Source organism: Desmodus rotundus, chromosome 6 (genome assembly GCF_022682495.2).
Source record: "Desmodus rotundus isolate HL8 chromosome 6, HLdesRot8A.1, whole genome shotgun sequence".
Lineage (NCBI taxonomy): Eukaryota > Metazoa > Chordata > Mammalia > Chiroptera > Phyllostomidae > Desmodus > Desmodus rotundus.
Genome location: NC_071392.1, coordinates 136,695,752 through 136,722,202, shown reverse-complemented (window position 1 = coordinate 136,722,202; position 26,451 = coordinate 136,695,752). Strand labels below are relative to the sequence as shown.

The 26,451-nt window shown below is 42.8% G+C and overlaps 1 protein-coding gene across 1 annotated transcript in view; it reads left to right on the top strand.

Moving 5' to 3' along the window:
- Positions 1-26,451, top strand: part of ABHD12 (abhydrolase domain containing 12, lysophospholipase) — a 76,427-nt gene that overhangs the window by 38,461 nt on the left and 11,515 nt on the right. Inside the window, exons 2-6 of the mRNA XM_024576791.4 lie at positions 5,859-5,983; positions 16,161-16,266; positions 18,715-18,834; positions 22,131-22,161; positions 25,628-25,673. Of these exons, the coding sequence (XP_024432559.1) occupies positions 5,859-5,983; positions 16,161-16,266; positions 18,715-18,834; positions 22,131-22,161; positions 25,628-25,673 (428 nt within the window). The remainder of the gene's footprint in view (positions 1-5,858; positions 5,984-16,160; positions 16,267-18,714; positions 18,835-22,130; positions 22,162-25,627; positions 25,674-26,451) is intronic.

Sequence of the window (26,451 nt, the reverse complement as noted above, 5' to 3'; positions counted from 1 at the left end):
GTCGTAGCTGGGCATCTGTTTGTCCTGGGTAGGGTCGACAGACAGTTTCCCAGGCAGGCATTCTCCCAGGCTACAGTTTCCCATGGTACAGTTTTCCCGCCTGGTGATTTTCCATTCCTCCTAGGCCTACCTAGATCTGTCAGGCTGTGTTCATTCAGTTTCATTTGAATAATATGTCTTGTACACAAGCCTCAGTTTGTCATATGTAACAAATGATTACATACAATATTTTAGCCCAGAAGGCACGAGGCCTATCAGGTGATACTGAAAAGCCAGAGTGCTTAAAAAAAAAAACCTCTGAGCCATAACTGTGAATGAAATTTAGAGGAAGGACATGTTCTGGTGCCAGAACTGAAGTCAGTTGGGGGATCCCCCTACTGTGGACATCGTGAGCCTATACATGTCCTCCTTTCCAGCCCTTCCCTGCTGTAGGTCTCCCCAGGCCCTCCTGCCTGCTCCTCTCCTATTTTCCAGACAGCATGCACCCCTGTGTCTGATCTCTGCCTTCCCACAGCTGTGAACTGACACTGCAGGTAGGAGCACCCTTTTGTCCAAACTCTGGTTGCTGGCTTTTGATTACTTCCAAATGCGATTTCCTGCTTCATTAAATGTGATTTCCTGCTTGATTTGTTGAAGCCAAAAATTTCTATCCTTTATTTGCTCATGAAAGTGGTTTCAGTCTTGCAATAAGAATCCTCAAGTACTGTCCTTAGAGATTAAAGGGTTCTTTTGACTACTCTAGGATGGCTTCCTTTGTCCTCAAATCCTCCATCCTTCTCAGGTTTATACAGAGACCAGCAGGAAGGAGGGAGATGAGTATTCTTACTGGTCTGTTCCAAGTGCCGGGGGAGGGGAGATGACCACATGAAACTGAAGTGTGGGTGGTGGCGTATTAATGATCCTGGGCGTGAACTATTGATTGAGCACAAAGCATGGTTGGCATTGAGTTTGGCTCTGCAGAAATGGATGGAAAAACCCTGAAGTTGCTGGCTGGGCATGCGAACTGTGGTCTCTAGGCCCAGAACCAATTTGCTTTGTCTAAACTTAGGGCACTTGCTTCTTTCCTCAGTCTTCATGAGATCACATTTATTTTCCAGCAAGAGCTCCAGGTCTGAATACTAAGAATAGAAAGTAATTTTCCCAGTCCGGCTTTAAAGTGGACCCAATGACCATCCAGTGTATACAGAGAATGGATGAGACTGGCTTTGGTTTGGCTTTATTTTCTCTTCTGGATTCTTTTATCTGTGCACTTCTGAATGTTCAGAAAGAAGTCACCATATTCTTAAGCATGTGTTTTGAGAGGGTTTGGAACAATTAGAAGTAAGGTTGCATATTCTGCTTATAAATTTGCTTAGTTTTTAACTTTCTACTTTGAATGATTACCCTAATTTACAGGTACTTAAATGTATCCAACAGATTCAAAATACCATGGTGACTTAATAGGTACCATCATCCCTTTGAAAAATACATGATAAGCTATTTATTAGGTCAGAAACCTTTTGTTACTCCTTTATCTCCTTGAATTTGTACTTCCATTTTACTTCCCAAACAGAATATTCTAATGTAGTATATTTTATGCTCCAAACTTATTTGTTGATATTCCTGTCAAATCCCTCTTGAATAAAAATATATACATAAATAGAAATTGTAAAATGTAAATATTTGTAGATGAGTGGATAAAACAACTATGGGCTATTTACACTATGGAATACTACTTGACCCTAAAAAAGGAAAATTTTACCCATTGTGACCTGGATGTATGGATGGACCTGGGAACATTATGCTAAGTGAAATAAGCCAGAGAAAAGCAAATGCCATATGATTCCATTCACATGTGGAGTCTAATGAACAAATGGAACTAAAAAGTAAAATGAGTATAAACTCATAGATGGAGAACAGGATGACAGCCGGTGAGTGGGGAGGTAAAGGGGGTGGAGGGATTGAGCAAAAAGGAAAAAGGACTCATGAACATGGACAACAGTGTGGTAGTTGCTGGGGGTAAGGGAGTAAACGGAAATGAGAAAAAAGTACAATAAAGATTAAAATTCAAATATAAAAAAATTATTAGTGGATAAAAATGAGCTAGTTTAAAAACTGAGTCTATCACTAAGTAATACAAAAACAATAATCAAAATAAATCAGAAATACTTTTAAATCTCCTGAGGACATCCTCACTGATTTTAGAAAAAGGGGAAAGGAGGGAGAGCAACATAGATGTGAGTGAGAAACATCATTTGGGTGCCTCTCATGCACCCCAATCAGGGACTGAACCCACAACCGACACATGTTTCTTGACGAGGGACTGAACCCATGACCTTTCAGTTTATGGGACGATGCTCCAACCAACAGAGTCACATTGGCCAGGGCAAAAATAGCACATGTTTTTAATCCTTTGCCCTAATTCTAAAGCTGAGAACAAGCCTCATTTCCTTTCTGGCAAACAGATGCCATGTTTAATATCTTTAAAGTTAATTCTCAAAGTTTGAACAAAGTCGGATACATTTAAGAGAGTTGTATATTTAAAAGTATTTACTATCAAAATTATATCCTTTGCAAGTATTTAAACATAACAAATTTTAGATGTCTGCTTAAAATTGTGCATAGATACACAGTTTTAAAATTCTTATGAGGGCCAGGCAGCAAAAGAAATTGTAGAAGACTGGTTCAGATATTACCCAAAAACATGTTTAAAGAAAAAGAAGTTTGATCCCCAAATTCTCACATGCCTGCCAGTTTCCTCTGGAGTGGAAGCATGGCCAACTTCCTAAGACTAGGCTATATACTGCCCCTGTGTTGGTGGGTGGGCACAGTGTGGTGTGCAATGTATGGACTGATAACCCACCAGACATGATATAAAGATTACTTCAAAGTGAAAACATATGCCTTTAGGTAGAGCATGCCCTCTCCTCATGATCTGAGAGACCACTTCTTGTATTTTCGTTAACCAACTCGGTTCCTGGTAGCATCCGATTTTGCATACATTATGTAAGACTTTCTCCTTGCATTCTCCAGAAGCATCTGTTACCTCCTTGCTTTCTGTCCAATCCCTCCCTCCTTCTTCCTGCCTCATGTTGAAATCATTCAAGACAGTGTTTTTCAAACCGCAGATTTCAGCCATTACTGCATACTAAAACCAATGCAGTGAATTTTAATCAAAGGGAATTTTTGACACTGTTAAACAGATGTGGTTTTCAACATCCCAATGTCATTGCTAGCAACCAATGTTTATATATTTAAACTGCATCCCTTATATTAAGTGTCATTTAAGCCCTGTTAAACCACTAGGAGGCTTGCTTGGTAGGTATATATTTCCTCAGGGTTCACACCTTTCTTATCCCTAATTTTGTATATTCTCTTTCTAGCCTAAAACTTAATCTGTTTCTTGCTTTGTTCTTGGGAAAAAAAAAAAAAAACAGCTCTTGGATTTATTAATCAATTTTGTATTTCTTATGTCTGAACTTTTTAATTATGAAAATATTTTTGTCTTGCTGAGAATGCAAGTGTAATACAGACTTGTAATTATTTTTTCTCTGTATGCCTTATAAAGAGAGATTTTCAGACATCCAGAGAAAATTTACTCTGACCATTTGCACTGATTGAAATAGAATCTACAGAAATTAAATTTTATTATAGGAATTTATATGCTCCGGTATTTAAAAAATTGTGTATTTCATTATAAAATACTCATATCAAGAGATTACATTAGAAACTCATGTCCTGTATAAGAAAAAACTCCCAGGATAGAAGAGAAAGAAACATACCCCAAAGGACTACCCAGGTACAGTTCTAAAGGGAAATAGATAACATTTGCTGTCCAGGAGAGAGAAGGGTTTTGGGTAGCAACCTGCTGAGAACACTGTACTGGCTATATTTCTAGGTTATAGAAAACTTGTCCTTTAGGTATAGATCTTTCTGATAAAAAATAATGATATAAAATTTCTAAGATAAGGTCTATGGAGTTTTCAAAATCAAATTGTTTTCTCTTGTTGTGAATTTCTTAGTGTAATATTTACTTTCAGTTTTACCTAAAATTACTAACCACTAACTGCCATTCCTACATTGTCCTTATCTCCCATCCTGGGCTTCAGGTTTCCTGGGGACTCCCAGAACACTTGATAGCTCTCAGTAATATCACATGCGTTTCTCAAAGCACTTATGACTGCTCCACTGAGCTGAGAGCACAACATAGATGCAGATGCCCTCCTTCGCTGTCCTTATTGTCCACTGCCTGAGACTGCTTAGGTGCTTAGTAATGACTTGAATAAATCAGGTGAATGAATAAGTAAATTACATTATCAGATGTACATATGTGTCATCATTTTAATTGGGGCATTATTTACATCTAGTAAAATATACCAATGTATACAATTGTGTAACCACAATCAAGAGAAAAAGAAATATTTCATCACTCCAAAAGTGCCCTGTGTTGCTTGTAACCTTTTCCCTCTATCCCCAACCTCTGGGAACCACTCTCTATTTTTTTTGTCTGTATAGTTCTGCCTTTTCTAGAATTTTAGATAAATGGAATCATACAGTATGTAGTCTTTTGTGTCTAACTTACTTAATTTAGCATAATGTTTTTGGATTCATCTGCCTGTTTTTAAAACCACCTTAAGTATTTTTTAAAAATATTCCAGATATAAATAACTAGCCCCACTAAAGTTTTACTTATTATGGTAAGTTAGAACAGTGGTTCCCAAAGCTGCTCTAGAGGATCACGGGAGGTCCCCAAAATCATTTCAGGGTGTCCATAAGGTCAAAATGTTTTCATAATGACACTGAGATGTTATTTGCCTTTTTCACTGTCACGGAGTACTGTAGTTTCCCAGATACTACGTGATGTGTGGTATTGCAACAAGATTGAATGTAAAGACATATACAAGAATCCAGTCTGTCTTTAGTAAGCAGCCTGCCTTAAAGAAGTTTGTAAAAGTATTAGTGCCACTCTTCTAACTGGAAGTTTTTGTATTGGAAAATATAATTACTTTTTAAAACATGTTAATTACATAAACATGTAATGGGCTGTTGATGTGTTGTATGCATTAGTAGATACTTAAAAAATTTCTTTGTTTTAACTTTTCATATGACAAGTAGTAGTATATATAAACCATATGAACAAAAGCTCTTTAAGGTACTCAATTTTTTATTTGTAGAGAGGCCCCCAGATTAAGAAGTTTGAGACTGTCTGGGCTAGGAACATTTTTGAAAGGGATCAGGAACAGCATGAAGACCTCTGGGAGCTAGTTATAGAGGTTAGAAAAGGATCTTGAGACCTTGGGATGATGACAGGGCCTGAGGTGCCTAGAGAAAGGACCTCCATTGGGTGGTATCAGAAGGGATGAGGGCAGAAATGGGAGGACATGCAGTGACAGCAACAGTCCCCAGCGCCCCCCCAGGACTTTGCTGAGCAGGTTCTGTTGATGTATGCGCTTCCTATAAGGAGCTAATGAGTAACCCATGCCTGTGGCTGGTTTGCAGGAGGGTGATCACAAGGCCCAGAGGCAGCCACTGTCTTCTGATACGAAGTTGCAGCCATGGTCTGATATTAGGTTGGGCACTTTCTGAAAATCTGATGTCTGTGCTGTGTTCTGATCCCAGGGCTAGCATAGTGATTGTCAGGACTGTTTTCTTTGGCTTTCAGGGAAAAAAAATTTTACAGTAGTATTCTAAGATCAAATTAAAAGACTACCTAAAATAATTATTTTAATAATAGGTGGGAAGCTGTTCTTGCTATTTATTGACTGTATTCTTGTGGGAAAAGATACTTGTAGATCTCAGTGGTTTTGATAATGCTATTAATAAACTCTAGCAAAATTGCACCTACTGCCTTTGACTTGTTAATTTCTTTTCTCTTGCAGGCGAAAGGGTATGTGGTTTCGACTGAGGAAGATACTATTTTGTGTTTTGGGGTTGTATGTTGCCATTCCATTTCTCATCAAACTATGTCCTGGGATACAGGCCAAACTGATTTTCTTAAATTTTGGTAAGTGCCATGTGTCTGTTTTTTCTTTAACTTTAGTAAGAGTTTATTTTCATGATGGTTTACACAGGATGGGGCAAAAGTAGATTTATGGATGTTCTTATGGAAAATAATACAATAATAATACAAGAATAAACTATGTGTTTTATGTACTCACAACTGTAAACCTACTTTTTCCCCACCCTGTATTTGTATATCCACCACCCAGATCAAAAGATAGAACATATCTATTACCCAGAAAGTTCCCTTGTGCCCCTTCCCAGTTAAAGTCTATAAGGAGTGCATTGCTCTCTAGGGCTGGCATTTGTATACACAGATGACTATTGCATGGTTGGCGAGGGTCTTTCTTTAGCTGAGGTGGGTAAAAATGTTGAAGTTGCTTTGTCACTTGTCTAGTCTAGAAGGTTAACTCTCCTTGGAAAAGATAACCACTTTATTTTTTTAAAAAGATTTTATTTATTTATTTTTTTTAGAGAGAGGGAAAGGAAGGAAAAAAGGAGGGAAACGTCAGTGTGCGGTTGCCTCCCCCTACTGGGCACCTGACCCACAACCCAGGAATGAGCCCTGACTGGGAATCGAACCGGAGACCCTTTGGTTTGCAGGACAGCACTCAATCCACTTAGCCACACCAGCCAGGGCAAAAGATGACCACTTTAAAAAATAATAAGTAAGGCCTTTTTTCTTTTAAAAAATCAAATTTTTTTTCACTTAAAAACTGACATATACTTAGGTTTCTGTGGCATTATATGCTGGCTTTATAGTGTTGCAGTCTCCTTGAGCTATCTTGAACCTTGTGTGTTCCAAAGGTGTTTGTTTTTCTTTTTTCTTTTTTCCATGCTATGTATTTACTTTTTTGCAAGTGGGAGGGAAAGGTACAGAAGTATCAAGCATATGAAATAGAACGTAAATCGTTGCTGGGAATGCCCTGGCTGGTGTGGCTCAGTGGATTGAGTACCAGCCTGCAAACCAAAGGGTCACCTGTTCGATTCCCAGCCAGGACACATGCCTGGGTTGCGGGACAGGTCCCCAGTAGGGGGTGCACGAGAGGCAACCTCACACTGATATTTCTCTCCCTCTCTTCCTCCCTTCCCCTCTGTCTAAAAATAAATAAAATCTCTTAAATAATAATTTTTTAAAAAGTTGCTGGGAATAATCCTTTTAAGGAGCACCATTTTATACCTACCAAATGAGGCCAGGAGGGCAGGGACTCTTTGTGTTAGTGTTAGAGGTTTTAGATTAGAACGTGGTGCTCTATAAATGGTGGCCTTCAAATAACGTATGTGTAGCATTTGAACCAGGGGAGGTGGCCTCTATGCGTGCTCTTTGGTTCCCTTGGTTAGCAAAGAGTGTATTTGAACCTTATGTGTTTGGGAGGTAGAGGCTAGGGAGGTTGAGGATGATGACTGTGGAGGCATCAGGGGAGCTGATAGAGAGGAGGAAGGAGGAAAAGCCTGAGGATCAGGGGGAACACTGACAGGAAATGTTGAGATGGTCCATGTGTGATTGGCCTGGCCCATCCTAGGAAAGAGGTGACTGGCACTAGGGATGAGCATGTCATAGGTCTCCAGAACCCCTTGCCTATAGTAACACAAATGCTCCCAGTTCTGCTGGGGTCTGAATGTACTAGTTTGGGGTGTTCATTCTGTAATAGACATACTGATAGAAACTTGGAAGTCACTGGCTAAAAGGGAATTTCTGCTCTAAAGAGGAGAACAGTAGGAGAAGGAACAGAAATAGTAAGATCAATATTTAATGCTTCATAAATCTAAAATAAGTTTTTTATTTGGTCTTAAAATAACTATAACTTTCTTGCCCCCCCCCCCCCCCCCCAGTCATTTGGCAGCTGCTCTTGGCTGGGGGCCACCGCATACCTAAGACAGGAAGATGGTGACCACAAAAAAAGATGAAGTAGTCTCTGCAGTCTCTCCTATCTAGGCTCCAACTTGTTATGAAAAGTGGAAAGTACATGCTGGGGTACTAGCATACTCTGAAAACGATCAGACAAGGCAAAGAAAAACTGGTCATCCTCACCAACAACTGGCCAAGCTTGAGAAAATCTGAAATAGGGTACTACACCATGTTGGCTAAAACTGTTGTCCATCACTGCTATGGTAATGATACTGAATTGGGCACAGGGTATGTAAAATACTCGACTATGTACACTGGCTATTATTCATCCAGGTGATTCTGATATCATTAGAAGCAGGCCAGCCCTGGCTGGTATGGCTTAGTGAATTGAGCGCCAGCCTTGCAAACCGAAAAATCGCTGGTTCGATTCCAGGCCAGGGCACAAGCCTGACAGGTCCCCAGCTGGGGGCACATAAAAGGCAACTGATGGTCCTCTTACACATTGATGTTTCTCTCCTTCTTTCTCCCTCCCTTCCCCTCTCTCTAAAAATAAATACATAAAATATTTTTTAAAAGCAGCAGCAGCATTCCAGAAAAGACTGATAGAAAGTAAATCATGCAAATTTTTTAAAAAATAAAACTAGTGGGAATTTGTTTTTTAAAAAAAAATTTTAAACTGTAAAATACATGTAGTATACTAAGAGGCATTTGATTTTTCTAGCAGAAACAGCAGAACTTCTAGGGATTTATCATCTCTAAGTTTTGTCACTTGTGAGAAGCTCAAATTTAAAAGGAACTAACAACATACTAAAAATCAAGGGACTTTTGTTTTTCTGACTATAATGTCCCTTAAATGTCCATAGTCCCTCCAGCACACAAGAGTTTGAGTTTACATATAAACACAAAGCTACAGGGCTGTAGATTTCCTGATGGCAGAATTCAGAATTGATACTGCATGCATATTACTTTTCCAGCTTTGCTGGCTTCCAGGTACCTTGGGCAGGTGCCTTGGTGGCAGCAGGTATGTGTGGCATGCTGCTCTGTGGATCCTACCACACAGTGGAGCCCCAGCAAATACTTGAATTGATTTTATTCAGATCAATTATTTGGGCTACTTTATACACAGACCACAGATTTTGCTGTGTTGGTTTCCTAATGAAATTGATGTTCTACAGGAGTAAAACTTTGGGTTCTCCTATTCCAGCCCCCACAGCATAGCCCTCTAGAAGAGGAGGGCTATGGTTCAGACAGTGGTACTACCCTGTGCCCCCCAGAGAGATGCCTGTCCCTAACTCTATCTTTCATATGTCTGCTGCATGGGAGTGGGATCATTTACAATGGTGTTCTTAAAGGAGATTTTTAGTTAGTTGTCAGTGCCTCTTCCTCCTGCAGAGGAGGTGGGGGGTCACTAATACTGTCCTGTACTGACTTGACAGTTTCACCTCGTGCTGCTGGGGAGCCACTGCCATTCTTGTCTTCTCAAAATGTGAATCACGAGCCTGTGGATTTCCATTTGGATATCAAAGGAAGTGCAACAATCTTTTGGGCCTCAAAATGTGATTAAAGAATATAGTTAAACCTCAGTTCTCAAACATCTCCCATCACAAACAATGTGGTTCTTGACAAAGTTGTTTATTTTTAAGTATATTTTATTGGTTATGCTATTACAGTTGTCCCATTTTTTTTCTCCCCTCTATTCCCCTCTGCCCTGCACCACTCTCTCCCCACGAGAACTCCCCACTAACTTAGTTCATGCCCATGGGTCATACATATAAGTTCTTTGGCTTCTCCATTTCCCATACTATTCTTAACTTTTCCCTGTCTATTTTCTACCTACCATTTATGCTTCTTACTCCCTGTACCTTTTCCCCCATTCACTCCCGTCCCCCTCCCGGCTGATAATACTCCTTGTGGTCTCAATTTCTGTGATTCTGTTCCTGTTTTAGTTGTTTGCTTAGTTTGCTTTTTTTAGATTCAGTTGTTGATAGTTGTTGAGTAGATGTCATTACTGTTCATAGTTTAGGTCATCTTCTTTTTCTTAGATAAGTCCCTTTAACATTGCATATAATAAGGGCTGAGTGATGATGAACTCCTTTACCTTGACCTTATCTGGGAAGCATTTTATCTGCCCTTCTATTCTAAGTGATGGTTTTCCTGGATAGAATAATCTTGGAAGCAGGTCCTTGCCTTTCATGACTTGGAATACTTCTTTCCAGCCCCTCTTGCCTATAAGGTTTCTTTTGAGAAATCAGCTGATTGTCTTATGGGAACTCCTTTGTAGGTAACTGTCTCCTTTCCTCTTGCTGCTTCTAAGATGCTCTCCTTATCTTTAATCTGGGGTAATGTGATTATGATGTGTGTTGGTGTGTGCTTCCTGGGTCCAACTTCTTTGGGACTGTCTGAGCTTCCTGGACTTCCTGGAAGTCTATTTCCTTTGCCAGATTGGGGAAGTTCTCCTTCGTTATTTTTTTCAAGTAAGTTTTCAATTTCTTGCTCTTCCTCTTCTCCTTCTGGCACCCCTATGATGTAGATGTTGGAATGTTTAAAGTTGTCCTGGAGTTTCCTAAGCCTCTCCTCATTTTTTTTTGAGTTCTTGTTTCTTCATTCTGTTCCAGTTGAATGTTTCTTTCTTCCTTCTGCTCCAAATCATTAAATGAGTCCCAGTTTCCTTCCCTTTACTGTTGGTTCCCTGTATATTTTTCTTTATTTCACTTTGCATAGCCTTCACTTTTTCCTCCATTTTGTGACCATACCCAACCATTTCTGTGAGCATCCTGATTACCAGTGTTTTGAACTCTGTTTCTGATAGGTTGGCTATCTCTTTGTTGCTTAGTTCTTTTTCTGGAGTTTTGATCTGTTCTTTCATTTGGGCCATATTTCTTTGTCTCAGCCCACCTGTTACATTGTAAGGGGCGGAGCCTTAGTTATTCACTAGGGTGGAGCAACCCACATTGCTGTGTTGTGGCACTGTATAGGGGGGAGAGGTCCGAGAGGGAACAATGCTGCTTGCTCGGTGTCAGTCTTTAGTCACTTCCCTACTACCCAGAAGCAAATTGGGCCGTTCTGGTGCTGATTCCCGGGTGGATCTGTTTGTGTACATTCTAGGACTCCAGGAGTCTCTCCAACAAACTCTTCTGGGAGGCTGGGAGGCTGGTTTTTCCCACCACCGCAATCCCACAGATTTTTACAGCCAGAGGTTTTGAGGCTTTCTTTTCCTGTGCTGGAACCCTGAGTTTTGCTGTCTGTTTCACTCCCCAGTTGTTCTTCTCAGTTTATCCACACGCAAATGTGAGACCGCCATCTGCCACCTTGTCCACTGGGTCTACCAGCCACTGCCTGGCCATGCATCCTCTCTGCCCCAGCTGCCCATCTCTGCCCCTCTTCCCAGTCTGGACGAATATTTATTCTTTAACTCCTTGGTTGTTGGACTTCTATACAGTTTGATTTTCTGGCAGTCCTGGTTATTTTTTGTTTTTAAATTTGTTGTCCTTCTTTTGGTTATATGAAGAGGCAAAGTGTATTACCTGTGCCTCCATCTTGGACCAAGTTGTTCACATTAAAAAATATCTGAGTTGTTGAACAAAACATTGGTTTTTGACCCAACAACTCTTTCATGCTGATCTGTATGATTAGTCACACATCTCTCAGGCAACAAACAAAGGAGAGAACGTTTAACTGTGAGTATGATTTGGTTTTCAAACAAATCCCTTCTCAAACAGCCTTCTGGAATGAATTAAGTTTGAGAACTGAGGTTCCACTATATATTCTTAAGTTTACAGGAAATATATATGAAACCAAATTTATAAGTCAGATTAATAAGCTTTAGAAGAAGCTTAGCACCTATGATTTAAGGCATTATTATTCTTTAAATATATTTTCATGAGCAAAAATATATGATCATTCTAAAATGAAACAAAAGATTAACTGAAATAGCAAAGAAAAGATTAACTGAGTAGCAATGAAGGAGAAAATGAAAGTCACTCTGAAAACTTATTAACATTGTCACTTATTTCCTGCTGGTCTCTTGTCTGTTTTACACATAAACATGGTATGTGCTTCTCAATACTCACAGCCATTCTTTTGCCTTGGATCTAGAGCTGTCTTATGGTGATGAGGACTTTCTTTGGTTCAGAGGCCTGAACAGGACTACCTCTCTCTGCACATTGCCTTGGGCCTTTTTTGAAAATAGGGTAGACAAATGAATTATATATTTGTTTTTAAAGCGAAAGGCCAGCCAATTCACTTCAACAATTGCCAGGACAACAGTCCTTAAGCCTCCTCTTTTTGCTTCCCCTTAGCAGTCCCTGTTAACCTCTGACAGCCATTTTTTTTCTATTCCTTTTCTTGTTATTGAAGCACATACAGCCTGCATCAAGGACTCAGAATTTGATAAAACCCAGAGAGCCTTCCTAACTCTCCCCTTGTTGACTCTACACATTATTCAGTGTTTCAGGGTTGCTCCTTGCTCAGTAACTGGGGTGAGCTATAGGCTCGATATTTAAAATCTTCAGGCAGTCAGAAATTGCCTTTGTAACTAAGTAGTTTCAGTCTCTCACCTTATCAGATATTTTCCAGGTTAGTTTAAAAGAAAAGGAAGACATAGTAGGATTTTTTCCCTTTATTCACATATTGATTCACTAGTTATTCATTGAGAACCATTTGTGCAGGATCCTTTCTAAATCGTGCCTGTTGATGGTTGTGGTTGCTAGTAAACAGTGGATGTGGCCAGAGAGTAGATAATGCAAAAACAGGAAGGAAGAAAAGTCTGGGTCCCAGCAGCTGATGGGCTTTGCTGGCTCACTGGCACAGGAGCCTGTGTATTGGTTCCTTGGCCATTAAGTGAAGTTTTGTGTGAGGTGGAACTTGTAACTCCTAGTGGGCTGCCTCACCTGTAGTTCCTGTGCTCTGTCCCTGCTCCAACCCTTTGTGTAATGCAGGGGCCAAAGGGTGGGCTCCAGCGAGCATCTTGGAGTCCCTGTGGCCAAGGTACATAGATGATTACACTGGCCCTGAGCCCACCTGTTACCAGCCAGCAGGAGTGAGCTGCATTCTTGTCCAGGCAGACCCTGTGGCCCTTCTCAGGCCATCCCAAGCATCCTTTTCCTCTTAACACCATTCCTTTACTTTGTGCATTTTTGCTCACTTAGACCAGTAGTAGCCATGTGGTTCCTCTAGCCACTTCTCTCTAGGGCTGTCTGACTCTCAGGAGTGACAAGGGATGTCCATTACGTGGAGGGGAGATGCATGGACAGCATTTGCTGCACTTCATGCATTCACTGCTTCCTTTTTTACAGTTGTTTCTAAAACACAAATAAAAGTGAACTGGAGCCCTGGCTGGTGTGGCACAGTGGATAGAGTGCCAGACTGAACTGAATGGTCACCGGTTCGATCCCCGGTCAGGGCACATGCCTGGATTGTGAGCCGGGTCTCCAGCTGGGGGCACGTGAGAGGCAACCAGTCGATGAATCTCTTGTGTGTGGATGTTTCTCTCCCTCTCTCTCTCCCTCTCTCTCTCCCTCCCTTCCCCTCTCTCGACAAATAAATAAAATGTTGTGTGTTTAAAAAAAAAAAAGTGAACTGGAGCCCTGGCTGGTGTAGCTCAGAGGATTGAACATGGGCTGTGAACCAAAAGGTTGCCAGTTCGATTCCCAGTCAGGGCACATGCCTGGGTTGTGGGCCAGGTCCCCAGTAGGGGGTGTGTGAGAGGCAACCACACACTGATATTTCTCTCCTTCTCTTTCTACCTCCCTTCCCCTCTCTTTAAAAATAAATAAAATTAAAAAAAAAAGTAAACTGGAAGACAAGCTTTGTGGAATGAGTCTGTTCTAGATTAGAATCTGGTTCCTCAGTTCCTAGATTTCTGTGGTTTGAATGCTTTCAGGATTAGCTTCTAATCTTTGTAAATACTTTTCAAGGGGACAGTCCTGAGCCCTGGGGTGGTTGTACGCAGCTTGGTGGCCTTCTCTCCGGACACAGAGCCAATCAAAGCCTGGAAGCTGGGCCAACAGAAGCCAAGTGCCCTCAGCCCTTGGCAACACCCACTTTATGTTTGGCACTGGGGCTGGGAGTAAGTAATTCCACCTTAGGAGCAGAATTAAATGAGTCTGGGTGTGGGGTTGACAGTAGGCATGGGGTTTGGATACTCAGTTTTATTGAAGAAGTCATTTCACCTCACAGTTGTCATGAGGAACTGTCATATCCAGCTGCAGCCTTCAGTTTCCACAGCTTGGGACAAAGTCGCAAAGTGGAGACTGCAGGAGTAGGTGTCTACATCTGAAACAGTGCAAGAAACAGAAGTCCTTCACCAGCTTTCTTTCTGGTCAGGAGCCTTCTCCGAGTCCCATTGCCAGAGTCGAATCTAAACTCCACAACATGGCTGCATTTATTCCCAGGTTGTTGTAACTAATACCACGTATTTGTGGGTGGGCTTAAAACAACAGAAGTTTCTACCCAAAGCAATTTATAGATTCAGTGCAATCCTTATTAAAGTACCCATGACATATTTCACAGATACAGAACAACCATTTCAGAAATTCATATGGGACCATAAACGACCCCGAACAGCTGCAGCAATTTTGAGAAAGAAGAACAAAGCAGGAGGGATCACAATACCTGATACCAAACTGTATTCCAAGGCCACTGTAATCAAAACAGCCTGGTACTGGCATAAAAACAGGCACATAGACCAATGGAACAGAACAGAGAGCCTAGGAATAAACCCAAGTCTTTGTTTTTTTCCTTGTCTTTCTCTGTGTCCAAGTTTTCCCTTTTGATAAGGACAGCAGTTGTATTGGATCAAGATCTATCTAACAAGCTTGATTATCTCTGTAAATACCCTATTTCCAAATAAGGTCGCATTCTGAGCACTTCAGGGTATCCTTTGGGGGGAGGAGGCACAAGCCAACCCATAACAGGGCACTTGGAGCCAATGAGGATTAGAACCAGTTTACCTTTCTTATTTCCTGTCCAATTAGTCAAGACTGTGGGCCATGATGTCAGGCTGCCTTGCTGCCAACCCTAGTTCTATCCTGTGTGAGCTGGTAACTTCACAAGAAATATAAAACTGCAGTAGTATTAGCCTGTGTCGGAATGGTGTGCAGATGACAAGAGGCGCTGTGGTGAGAGCACAAACAACATGGTGCTGGCACAGTGGAAGCACTAGGAAATAAATATGACACCATTTTTCTTTTGAGAGGAAGTAAAGTTTTTAGAAATTTAGCCTCCTTCTTGGAGAAGCTATGGATTAAGAAGCTAGAGGTACAAAAAGCAGCCCTGGTGGGAGGATTTGTCTCACTTCATGATCTGAAATGTTTGCTCAGGGAATTTCTGAGGAAAGAGCATGTGTGTATTCCCGTATCTTCAAATATGTTTGCCACAAGCAATAAAAGTACAAATATAAAGGGAAAGTTAAGCATCATACACACACAACTTTGTTAACAGCCTGGCATGTGTTTTTCTGTATTTCTTTCCAGCCACACGTGGGTGTTGGTGTTGATGTTGTTTGCTTCTTTTTCAATAAGTGTGGGATTATGCAGTACACACTGTGATCTTATTGCTTCTTCCCTGCTCTTCTCACTTACCTGTAGTCCTCCAGTCAGTGGCCCTGATTAATCTCAGTCTAATGGCCCCAGGATTTCCATAGTGTGGGCGCACCACAGAATCTGGTCTGATTGGCAGATCACTTTTTACATTTAGGACTCCTGCTTTATTTCCCACTTGGCAGCAGTCAACTCTGGATGGGTTCTGTGGATTCGTCCACTTCCCTGCACACACACCTCATCTTCTTCCATTTTTTCTGTGGTAAGTGACAGCACTAGAAACTTCAGAATCCCATTTAACTGGCTCACATGTGCATTCAGTTGGCTAAGTCCTCTGGCCCCAGCTCCAGAACAACATCCGTCTATCACCTTTTCCACCATCCTTCCCACCAACAGCCTGGCTCCAGCCTTCAGTTGCAACTTACCTGAGCTGCTTCTGGAGGCTTCACCGGCCTCCTTGTCTCCAGCCTCTTTCATGCCCACATTGACCCTCAGGTCTCTCAGGCATCTTGCCTTCCTCATATGTATCTTCCCACACCTTGAACAATCTTCAGTGTGTCTGTCTCTAATTAGATCTTGTTTGTGCTGGAGGTTCTGTAGATACATTCACAGTGTCCTAGTGAAGGCTCATGCACAACCCCACCTGAGGCCAGAGGGCCCAGTGCACCTGGCAGTATTGGAGATACTGTGGAGTGTTGGAAAAGCCTCAGCACTTTTTTGAGAGCTTCACCTCTGCTATATGCATGTGTGGCCACCCCCACTAATCTTGATTTTCATCTCTTTGTCCTGTACAGTGAGGGTTCCCTATTTCATTGACTTGAAGAAACCACAGGATCAAGGTTTGAATCACACCTGTAATTACTACCTCCAACCAGAGGAAGACGTGACCATTGGAGTTTGGTGAGTGTCTGGGCAAGTGGCTGCAGGGTTGAGGCACCCCTCTGTGAACTCTCTAGGGGGCAGGAGGGGTCTTGTACCATGTGGCCAGTGTTGTCCTTGACAGCAGTCTCTGAAACTGTTGCATGCCCATTTTTATCTTCACCTGTTTTATTCCCAAAGCAAAGAGCTTTGCTAAATTTGATCCTAATACAGCACCAAACTCTTCTGAGGTTTTCAAACAGCTTTGCGAACCAGATTGCATTTTGTAGAGAGCCTTCTTTCCAGGGGAAAGGAAAATACTAGAAACAAAGAAAATATAAACACAGAATTGTGAGTGCAGGTTTGAGATATGCCATTTCTTTCCACAGAAAGGAATGTCTAGATATTGCAAATGGCTTGATTTCTTTTCACATCAGCACTTTGGCAGTTGGTAATGGTGGTTTTTGCTATCTTCTTAGTATTTACTTTTTGTAGCCATAAATTTGAATTGGACTTCAGCTCTGTGAATTCTTTGTCCTTAGCATTTGTTTTAATGTTTTGTTTCCTGTGGATAAGTGGGTATTTTTGGACAACTAAATTAAAATTGACGCATCTTTGTGATGTCCCTTATTCTAACTGGGTTTCTTCTTCAGTAGCCATAAAATATCTCCCTGCTGTCTCGGAAAACCACTGTGTACGTGAGAAGCTTTTAAATGAAATGCTGTAAATAGCTTCCCAGTGTGGATTGTGAGGAAGTTCATGCATCTATAATAATGGTCCTGGGTAAAGAACATAAAATGAGGAGGGGAATTTTTGTTCTTATCAGTTGGTGCTGGGACTCTCGAGTCTTTCGTCATTTCTAGCTGACCACTCTGTGCATGTGGGGCACTTTGCTTTTCCATCTTCAGTCATAAGCTTGACCTCTTTTGCTTAGAACTGTCTGGTGGGAATTGGTTGTCTTTCCTGCTGCGTAATGGGGGTTTGTGCTTTGAAGATATGGGGTTTAGTCTTCATGAACTTCTCCCTATTGCAGAGGGGTGTTTGTGGTACTGATACTTAGGCTGAAAGCTCTCACAGCAACTACCCAAGAAAGTTGTATTAGTGACAAGGGCAAATCTCTAGGTAGTGACAGCCAGGCTATGTACTGGTGGGCACTTGCTGCCTGCCCGTGTCTGTGTCTTGTGCTGTTGGGAGGACACTCTGGGCCCTTTGGCAGCAGTAAGTCCTGTTCACCAACTGCCCTACCAGGCTCCTCATCAGATCCTCCCACCAGCAAAGGCTTGGAGGAAATCTGAGGATGATCTAGGATATCAGTTCATTCTCAGCTGCCTGTCTGTGGGCATAGTTATCCACCTGGCAGGAAGGAGGAGAATACCAGGAGTAGGTCCCCTTTTCTCTGGCTACAAGCTTCCTGGGCTTTTGTCAGGAGCCCCAAGTTTGGAGTAGGCTGGCTACTGAAAGTGCATCAGCCCCCAGCAACTTTAAAATATACCTTTCTATCCCGTGAGTTTATAATTGCAGGAGAGTGATAATTACAGTGGTCAGAACCACCTAAAATGTGATCTCTGGAACAGGTCAAAAGATATATTAGAAATGAGATGCTGAAACCTAAGAGCTAGAAAATAAGAAATTGACCATTTACTACAGTATTTTTAGAGATTCTTACTAATTAATTTAAATAAGTTTTACAGAAAAACCTTACTAATTCAGACTTTCCCCAGTGATAAACAGTATTTGACATGGTCTGAGTTAAGATTAACTGGAGCATTTCTTTGAAGGAGGGTTTGGCCAGATAGACTGAGCTTCTGAGACCCTGGTCAGGTGTGGAATGAGATGGCTGACTGTCAGCTCACCCACGCAGTGGGGCAGCCTGTAACCCTTGTCCTACAGACACGGGTCTGCTCTCAGTCAGCTTGAGAGCAGGCTCTGGAATGTGCTGTACATTACAAATGGTGCTTTAAGGATGGCCGGGATTCTGGTGCAGCTCACAAACAAAGATTAGTGTTGCTGAATTAGCATATGTGACAGCATGATACTATCTTAAGTACACTGTGAGTTAAATTGTGTACAGCTTAAAAATATGGATATGTATGAGGGGAAATGCTGTTGTTCAGCTAATATTTATTAAATGCCCATTCTGTGCTAGTCCCAGGTAACCTATCCAGGTGGCAACTTTCCTCACCGAGCTTCCAGTTCCTACCAGAGAAAACAGTTGGCCCCACATCCTTGGTAACTGCTACCAGTATGAATGTCTGTGGCCCAAAAGAGGTCCATTTGCAAGTCAGGACATCTCCAATTCAGCCATCAAAAGCTACCCCTGCACCTTGGAGTTCTGAGTTCAGTAGTTATTTATTCGGGTGACAGGGACATTTTGCTTCTTCAGCCTACAGGTCCCCTGCTGTCTGCTCAGCTATGACATGAGCTATACAGTTGTTCCTTCAACACTCATCGTCATGTGATGGTGCTATTCCCCTCTGCTTCTGTTTCCAGGCACACTGTTCCCGCTCTCTGGTGGAAGACCGCCCAAGGGAAGGACCAGATGTGGTATGAAGATGCCTTGGCTTCTAGTTACCCTATAATCCTGTATCTGCACGGGAATGCAGGCACCCGGTGAGGAGAAGAGCCCACGCATATGTCCTCCCTACGGTGCCGGTGCAGTCGAGTTTACTGACCCACTGCAAAGAGGGAGCGAGAACATAGGGGAACAGAAGAAAAGACAGAGTTCCTATGGGATTTGCCAGAACCGGGGAGTGGGGGTCTAGGTGAAGCTTACATGAAGTAGTATTCCCACAGGCTCAAAACAAGGCAGGGCTGTGTGCCAAGTGGGCCCAGACCCTGTTTCCTTGGGAACTACCATGTTAAGAAGATGTGGGAAACTCTGATCAGAAACCTTTTGTCTGTAGCTCACACTGACTGGGATGGGATGGAGAAGGCTGCATCTCTGTCAGAGTGACACAGATGCTCGAGATGTATCCTTCTTCCTAATGTAATTTAAAGAGCAAACTATCTGAGGGCCTTTGATTTAAGGAACAAGATTTCTCAGCAGGTAAGGAAGCATTGGTCCCCCAGAGGGGTAAGGAGGGGTGGGGTGACTCTTCAGGGCCCCAGCATGCCCTGAGGAAAGTTGCCTCATGTCCTATAGCAGCAGCAGCATCTGTCCACCTGTATGAAGATAGCAGGTAGGTTGGCACTTTCTTGCTGACAGGCATGCCCTGCTGGAGGAGGAGGAATAGTTCCTAGAAAGGGCAGCAAGTGCTGAGAAGAGGCAGGGTTGGCATTGAAGGAGAGATAGCTAAAGACAAGGGGAGTCCAACACAGAGACCCCAGCTGAGCATGAACAGATTGGCTCATCCTCCGAGGTGGCCCCACCATGCTCTTAGGTCATGGTTACTTTCGTGAGTTCTCTGCCTCCAGCTGTAAGCCAGCAGTGCCAGTGTATCCTGCTGGGCTAGTGATGAAATACAACTGTCTGTGGCTGGTAAGCCCCTGTCCAGGTTTATCCCAGGTGTCTTTTCAAGAGTGAGTTTGATGACATGTTCTTCAGACTATCTAGATTGGAGCTACCACCATCCTTGGTTTAAAGGGTGCTCCTTCCACCCCATGTGGTCAGCCTTGCTCAGAAGAGTCTGTGGGAGAGCTGGCGGGGGTGAAGAAAAGGTGCATTTTCTGAACAAAGCATTTCCTGAAACCCCCAGGAGGGTCACTGTTGCTGCAGCTGCCTTAGGTCATGTGAGAGAGCCAGCATGGAGCTGTCAAGAAGCAGGACCATCGCTTGGTGGCTTGGCCATGGTGGCAGGCTGGGGTGGGGGGCAGTCATTTTATAGGGAGAACCTGCAGAGGGAACAATGCACAGGCCTTTCTGGAAGCAAAGCAGGCCCTTCCAGTGGGTGTCTGGACAGAGGGGCTATGCAGAGGACATGCAGGAAGTCCAGGAAGTGTGGCCCACAAGATGGTTTGTGAGCCAAGGGAACAGAAGTACCTCACTACTGAATCACGCATGCACTTGGCTTTTTGCTTTCTTCTATATCTGGGACAAGCGGCAGAGGGTTTCTCTTCTGCTTTTTAAAGAGCAAGTTGCTACAAACAGCCCTTCTGTAAATGAGAGAATTTTGTCGTTTATTGTGTTAGTGAGTTTCAGTTAAGCAATGCCAATCACGTGGTAAATAAGACAAAATCTGCCTATTATTTCAGACTTAAAGGAATAGTGTGAGTTTGAAAAGTTTGCTGCTCCCTCCCACTGTCCCAAAGACTGCTGTGCTGCAGATTGCTCTGGCCCTTGCTCTTTGACCACAACCAATGCCACTCCCTGAGCTTTAGACTCCCCTGGCTCTTGCCACCCTTGTGTTATGCCCTGAATCCTTTTTGTTCAAGTTAGGGAATTTGGAAAATTTAGATAAGAGCCACCATGAACTCTTCCAAAGATAATGAAAAACATTGTGCAGTATTTCCTTCTGGTTTGAAACTCATTTCTTTGTATTTTTATTTCTGCATTATATTGGTTTCCTCCCTCATCTCATCCTTGTCTCTCCCAAGAACATGCCTTCCCCTACACCCACATACACATCCAAAATGGCCAAAATGCTCATGATAAAAAGGGAAAGCAGCCCTGGTTGGTGTGGCTCAGTGGATCGAGTGCCAGCCTGTGAACTGAAGGGGCGCCAGTTCTATTCCCAGTTGGGGCACATGCCTGAGTTGCAGGTTAGTCCCCCCCAGTTGGAAGAGTACAAGATTGATATGTCAGACTGAAGAGCAACCAATTGATGTATCTCTCACACTTTGCTGTTTCTCTCCCTCTCTTTCTCCCTCCCTTCCCCCTGTCTAAATAAATAATAAATCTTTTTTAAGAAAAGGAAAACAGGTGCAAAGTCTGGAGAAGGGTGAGCACGCCTGCCAACACACTTTCCTGTCCCAGAGCAGCCCCCTTCCCACTTTGGAGTCAGTCTGTCCACAGTAACAACTGACCAGCAATTGGAAAGAAAGGGATAAAAAGGGATAGATTGTCCTTGGACAAAGAATACAGATGTGAAGTAGTCCAGATGTGTGAAAGCCTATTTTAGCCTCTTTGTGGGCACTTTATTACTGAAGTACTGAAGTAATAAAGTGATAGTAATACTTTAGTAATAAAGTGCCCACAAAAACATTAGTCTTTGGTGAGGAGCTGGGAGACAGCCATTCTCACATACTCTGGGTAAAAGGCAAGGGCCCTCTGAAGGACTCAGCAGTGATTTTCAAGGGTATGATTGCACACCTTTAACTAGCATTTCCTTGCGTAGGGACAAGTCCCACATATGGGGCACATATATGTGGAAGGACATCACAGGCTGGCTATGGCAACAAAACTTAAGTCAGCAGCAGGTGGCAAAGAGCCAAATGACCATGCGATGAGCAAAGTGACCACCACTAAAAAGAGTGCACTGAGAGTGAGCTGTGATTTATTGAGTGAAAGCGAGAGGCAGAGGTGTGTATGGCAGATCCCCGTGGGTGTGTGTCTGCAAGTGAAGAAGTGCTTTGCTTCTGTCTATACTTGGTCCCTGGACACTAGGAGGCTGAGAAAGAGGCTGGATTCTGGGGCAGGAGTATGTGAGGCTTGCTGTGTCTCCTCTTGCATCTTCTGGGTTTTGTACCATACATATGCATTACCTAGTCAAAAATAAAAGTAAGATAATAATTAACAAATATCCCCTAAGTACTAAGAGTATTCCTTGCTTGGCACAGCAGTGCTAGAGGAAAACTTGGAGCCACTTAGGGTATCCCAAGGAGGAATTCACCTTCCACCATTGACACCCCCATATGTTTTTGGGTACCGAGTCAGTAAGGACCCAGAAGCTCCAATACTGACCCTGGGCCTGCCTTTTTGAGGACATGCATTAACACCTATTCTTGTTTCCTTCTCCCTGACATTTTAGAGGAGGTGACCACCGAGTGGAGCTTTACAAGGTAGGTGAGGATGGCACAGTCTGTGATGGAAAGAGAACTATCCACATGGTCTGTGATGGGATGAGCAGTGTCAACACAGTGTATGACTGAGTAAGCAGTGTCCAGGTGGCGTATAACAGGAAGAACAGTGTCCACATGGTCTGTAACAGAGGAAGTATTGCCCAAGTGTCATTGTCTGTCTGTTCTTTCCAGGTAACATGGACAGAAGGGAATCCCCTAATTATTTTGATTGTTAATCATGGTGGTCAGATACTGCCTCTGTGGATGACTCCACCATTGAGTTTTTCTTACAATGCTGCTTCCAAGGATAGTTTCCAAAATCACGACAAATGAACCTTGTGGATCTTATGCCAGATATTGGCTGATTACATAAAAGCTGTTGAAATTGTGTGTTACTCATATATAAACGGAATGGTGAGGACAGAGGAGTTAGGGAGCTGTACTTTACTCCCAAGTTGCAGGCTCAGGAATTAGGCCAGCACAAAAGTGTCTCACCTCCATAGGGTGTTAGTTGCATTTAAATCAGATTTCAAGGACTTCCTGCCAAGATGGAGGTGTCCTCACACAACCAAAAGAAGGACAACAACAAATTTAAACACAAAAAAAATAACCAGGTCAGAAAATCAAACTGTATAGAAGTCCAACAACCAAGGAATTAAAGAAGAAACATTCATCCACACTGGTAGGAGGGGCAGACACAGAAAGCCAGGGCTGAGAGGACGCGCAGCAAGGCAGCAGGTGAAGGACTGGGCAGTCCCACATTTGCCTGCAGATAACCAGGAACAACAACTAGGGAGTGAGACAGACCATGCAACCCAGGGTTCCAGCGTGGGGAAGTAAAGCCTCAAAACCTCTGACTGAAAACACCTGTGGAGGTTGTGGTGGCAGGAGAAACTCCCAGCCTCACAGGAGTGTTTGTTGGAGAAATCCACCCAGAAATCAGCACCAGAAGGGCCCAATTTGCTTCTGGGTAGTGGGGAAGTGACTGAAAGCTGACCAGAGCCCAGCAAGCAGCATTGTTCCCTCTCGGACCCCTCCCCCACATACAGCGCCGCAACCCAGCAATGTGGGTTGCTCCACCCTAGTGAATAACTAAGGCTCCCCCCCTTACAATGTAACAGGTGGGCCGAGACAAAGAAATATGGTCCTAGTGAAAGAACAGATCCAAGTTCCCAAAATAGAACTAAGCAATGAAGAGATGGCCAACCTATCAGAAACAGAGTTCAAAACACTGGTAATCAGGATGCTCACAGAAATGGTAGGGTATGGTCACAAAATGGAGGAAAAAGTGAAGGCTATGCAAAGTGAAATAAAGAAAAATATACAGGGAACCAACAGTAAAGGGAAGGAAACTGGGACTCAAATTAATGATTTGGAGCAGAAGGAAGAAAGAAACATTCAACTGGAACAGAATGAAGAAACAAGAACTCAAAAAAAAATGAGGAGAGGCTTAGGAAACTCCAGGACAACTTTAAACATTCCAACATCTACATCATAGGGGTGCCAGAAGGAGAAGAGGAAGAGCAAGAAATTGAAAACTTACTTGAAAAAAATAACGAAGGAGAACTTCCCCAATCTGGTAAAGGAAATAGACTTCCAGGAAGTCCAGGAAGCTCAGACAGTCCCAAAGAAGTTGGACCCAGGAAGCACACACTAAGGCACATCATAATCACATTACCCCAGATTAAAGATAAGGAGAGCATCTTAGAAGCAGCAAGAGGAAAGGAGACAGTTACCTACAAAGGAGTTCCCATAAGACAATCAGCTGATTTCTCAAAAGAAACCTTAAGGGCAAAAAGGGACTGGAAAGAAGTATTCAAAGTCATGAAAGGCAAGGACCTGCATCCAAGATTAGTCTATCCAGCAAAGCTATCATTTAGAATAGAAGGGCAGATAAAATGCTTCCCAGATAAGGTCAAGTTAAAGGAGTTCGTTACTAAGCTCTTATTATATGCAATGTTAAAGGGACTTATCTAAGAAAAAGAAGATGACCTAAACTATGAATAGTAAAATGACAACAAACTCACAACTGTCAACAACTGAACCTAAAAAAAGCAAATAGCAAACAAGTAGAACAGGAACAGGATCACAGAAATGGAGATCACATGGAGTGTTATCAGCAGGTAGGGGAGGGGAGAGAATGGGGAAAAGGTACAGGGAATAAGAAGCATAAACAATAGGTAGAAGATAAGACAGGGGAGGGTAAGAATAGTATAGGAAATAGAGAAGGCAAAGAACTTATATGTATGACCCATGGACATGAACTAGATGGGGAATGCAGGTGGGAGGGGTGGTACAGGGCAGAGGGGAATAAAGGGTTGGGGAGGGGAATGGGAGAACTGTAATAGCATAATCAATAAAATATATTTTTGAAAAATAAAAATGAATACAAATAAAACCATAAAACACGGGTTAAAAAATGAGATGTCAGTCAGGTCCATTGAGTGGAAGCCTAGCTGGTCTTCCTAGGTAAAAGGGGCTGTTGCAGGCAGGCATGTAGACCTTGCCTTCTACTTGGTCTTCATCTTCGTCAGTTGTTTGCATCTAGGAGCCTGAAATGTGCAGTTGCTACCAGTGTTCAGGGCCACTATGCCTGTCTCCCTCACCCTCTGAGATGTGCATCTGCATTTGCTACAGGGCAGAAAGGGACATAATCACATGTGTGGGAACATATGTACTATGTGGACACTGCTCTGTCCATCATACTGGGTGTACTGCTCTGTGCTGTGGAGCATTTGTTTCCTTGTATGGATTAGATCAAGTCAGGAAAGGGGAATGCTTGGAAAACTGTGGGCCCCATTTTGAGGTTCCTGTTCATAGAAATGGTTCAGACCAGGAACAGGTGTGACTCTGGAGAGTGTAGGATCTGCAGGAGGTTGGGAGCTAGGAGGATGCAGTGGGGCAGCCTAAGGAGATAGGAGCAAAGGCAGAGTAGTGACTGCGTGGCTGGCAGTTTCCATATAACTTTAGGCACACCCCAGCTACCTTGGTGGGTGGGGGTTAGGAAGGAAGGAGGCTGTAAGTAGGGATCTAATGGGAGAAATCACCTAGACTAGATGGTTTTTTTAATAACAGAAAAGATTCAATGAAAGCTTAAAATCTGAGATATGCTATGTTGCTAAGAGTACCTCCTCCTGGGTTGGTGGGTAGTCAGAGCCCCCACTGTCTGCCCAAGAGGGGACCAGCTGTGAGCCCCTGAATGCAGAGGTGCCAGTGTGGTTCTGAGCCAAGGGCAGGCTTTTTTTCTCATGTTGCTGAGGGTAGAGGGCATCAGTGTATCCAGTAGCAATAGTTGGTTTTATAAGATCACACTGGGAATGGGGCAACATGATGACAAGTCTTTATTAAGTTTCCCCTGTGTGCAGAGCATAAAGACAGAAATCAAAATGGGTTTAGTTAGGGGCAAGTTGCCCTCTGTCCAAGATGTGTGGATTTTTTGCCCAGATGTTTATTTTTCACTTTACAGGTGCTGAGTTCACTTGGTTACCATGTGGTCACCTTTGACTACAGAGGTGAGGGTTCTTTTGAAATTATATCTCCTGACCCTCCCACTTCCTCCAGTTAATGTTTGATGTGCAGGCATCACTTTGAGAGGCTTAGACACATCTAGCAGGTTTCTGACCTGTGGTAACTGTGTTAAGGTAGTAGATGGGAACAGGTTCTTCAATGAGTGTCCTGCATGCAGATCCCTCTTGTAGGGAGGCACTGGTGCTTGGAACCCCAGCCAGCATGTGTCCTCTGTGAGCAACTGGAAGATTCTGTCATTTTTCTTTATTGGACTCAGACTTTTCTCTGCAGCCGGACATCATACAAGTTTTATGCTCAGGAGAGCTTGTCTTGTTGACGTTAGAAAAAGAACTGTTAAGAGAGAGGATTCTTATTTTTGCCCCCTGGGTATTTCTTCTTTCTTGAATAAATCAGAGGGCTTACCACTGAAGAGATCAAGAACCCACGGTTTGATATAAGCTAAGAACATTCTACCTCAGTGAACCAGGAAAATACTCTGTGTTAATAGCAGCTGTGTGAGAAGTGTATGCCTCCCCAGCCTTCAGTTGGAGAGAGCAAATGGCTGAAGGCTGCTTGCTGGCTCACCTTGACCTTAGAGGGCATTGTCCATATTCTCAGACCAAGGATATGGGTGTTATGTTAGTTTCTTTTTGTTGCTGTAACAAATTACCACAAACTTAATGTTGTAAAATGGCACAGATTTATTATTTTGCAGTTCTGGAGGTCAGAAGTCCAAAATCTTCAGCCTCTAGGCTAAAATTAAAGTGTTGGCAAGGCTGGCTC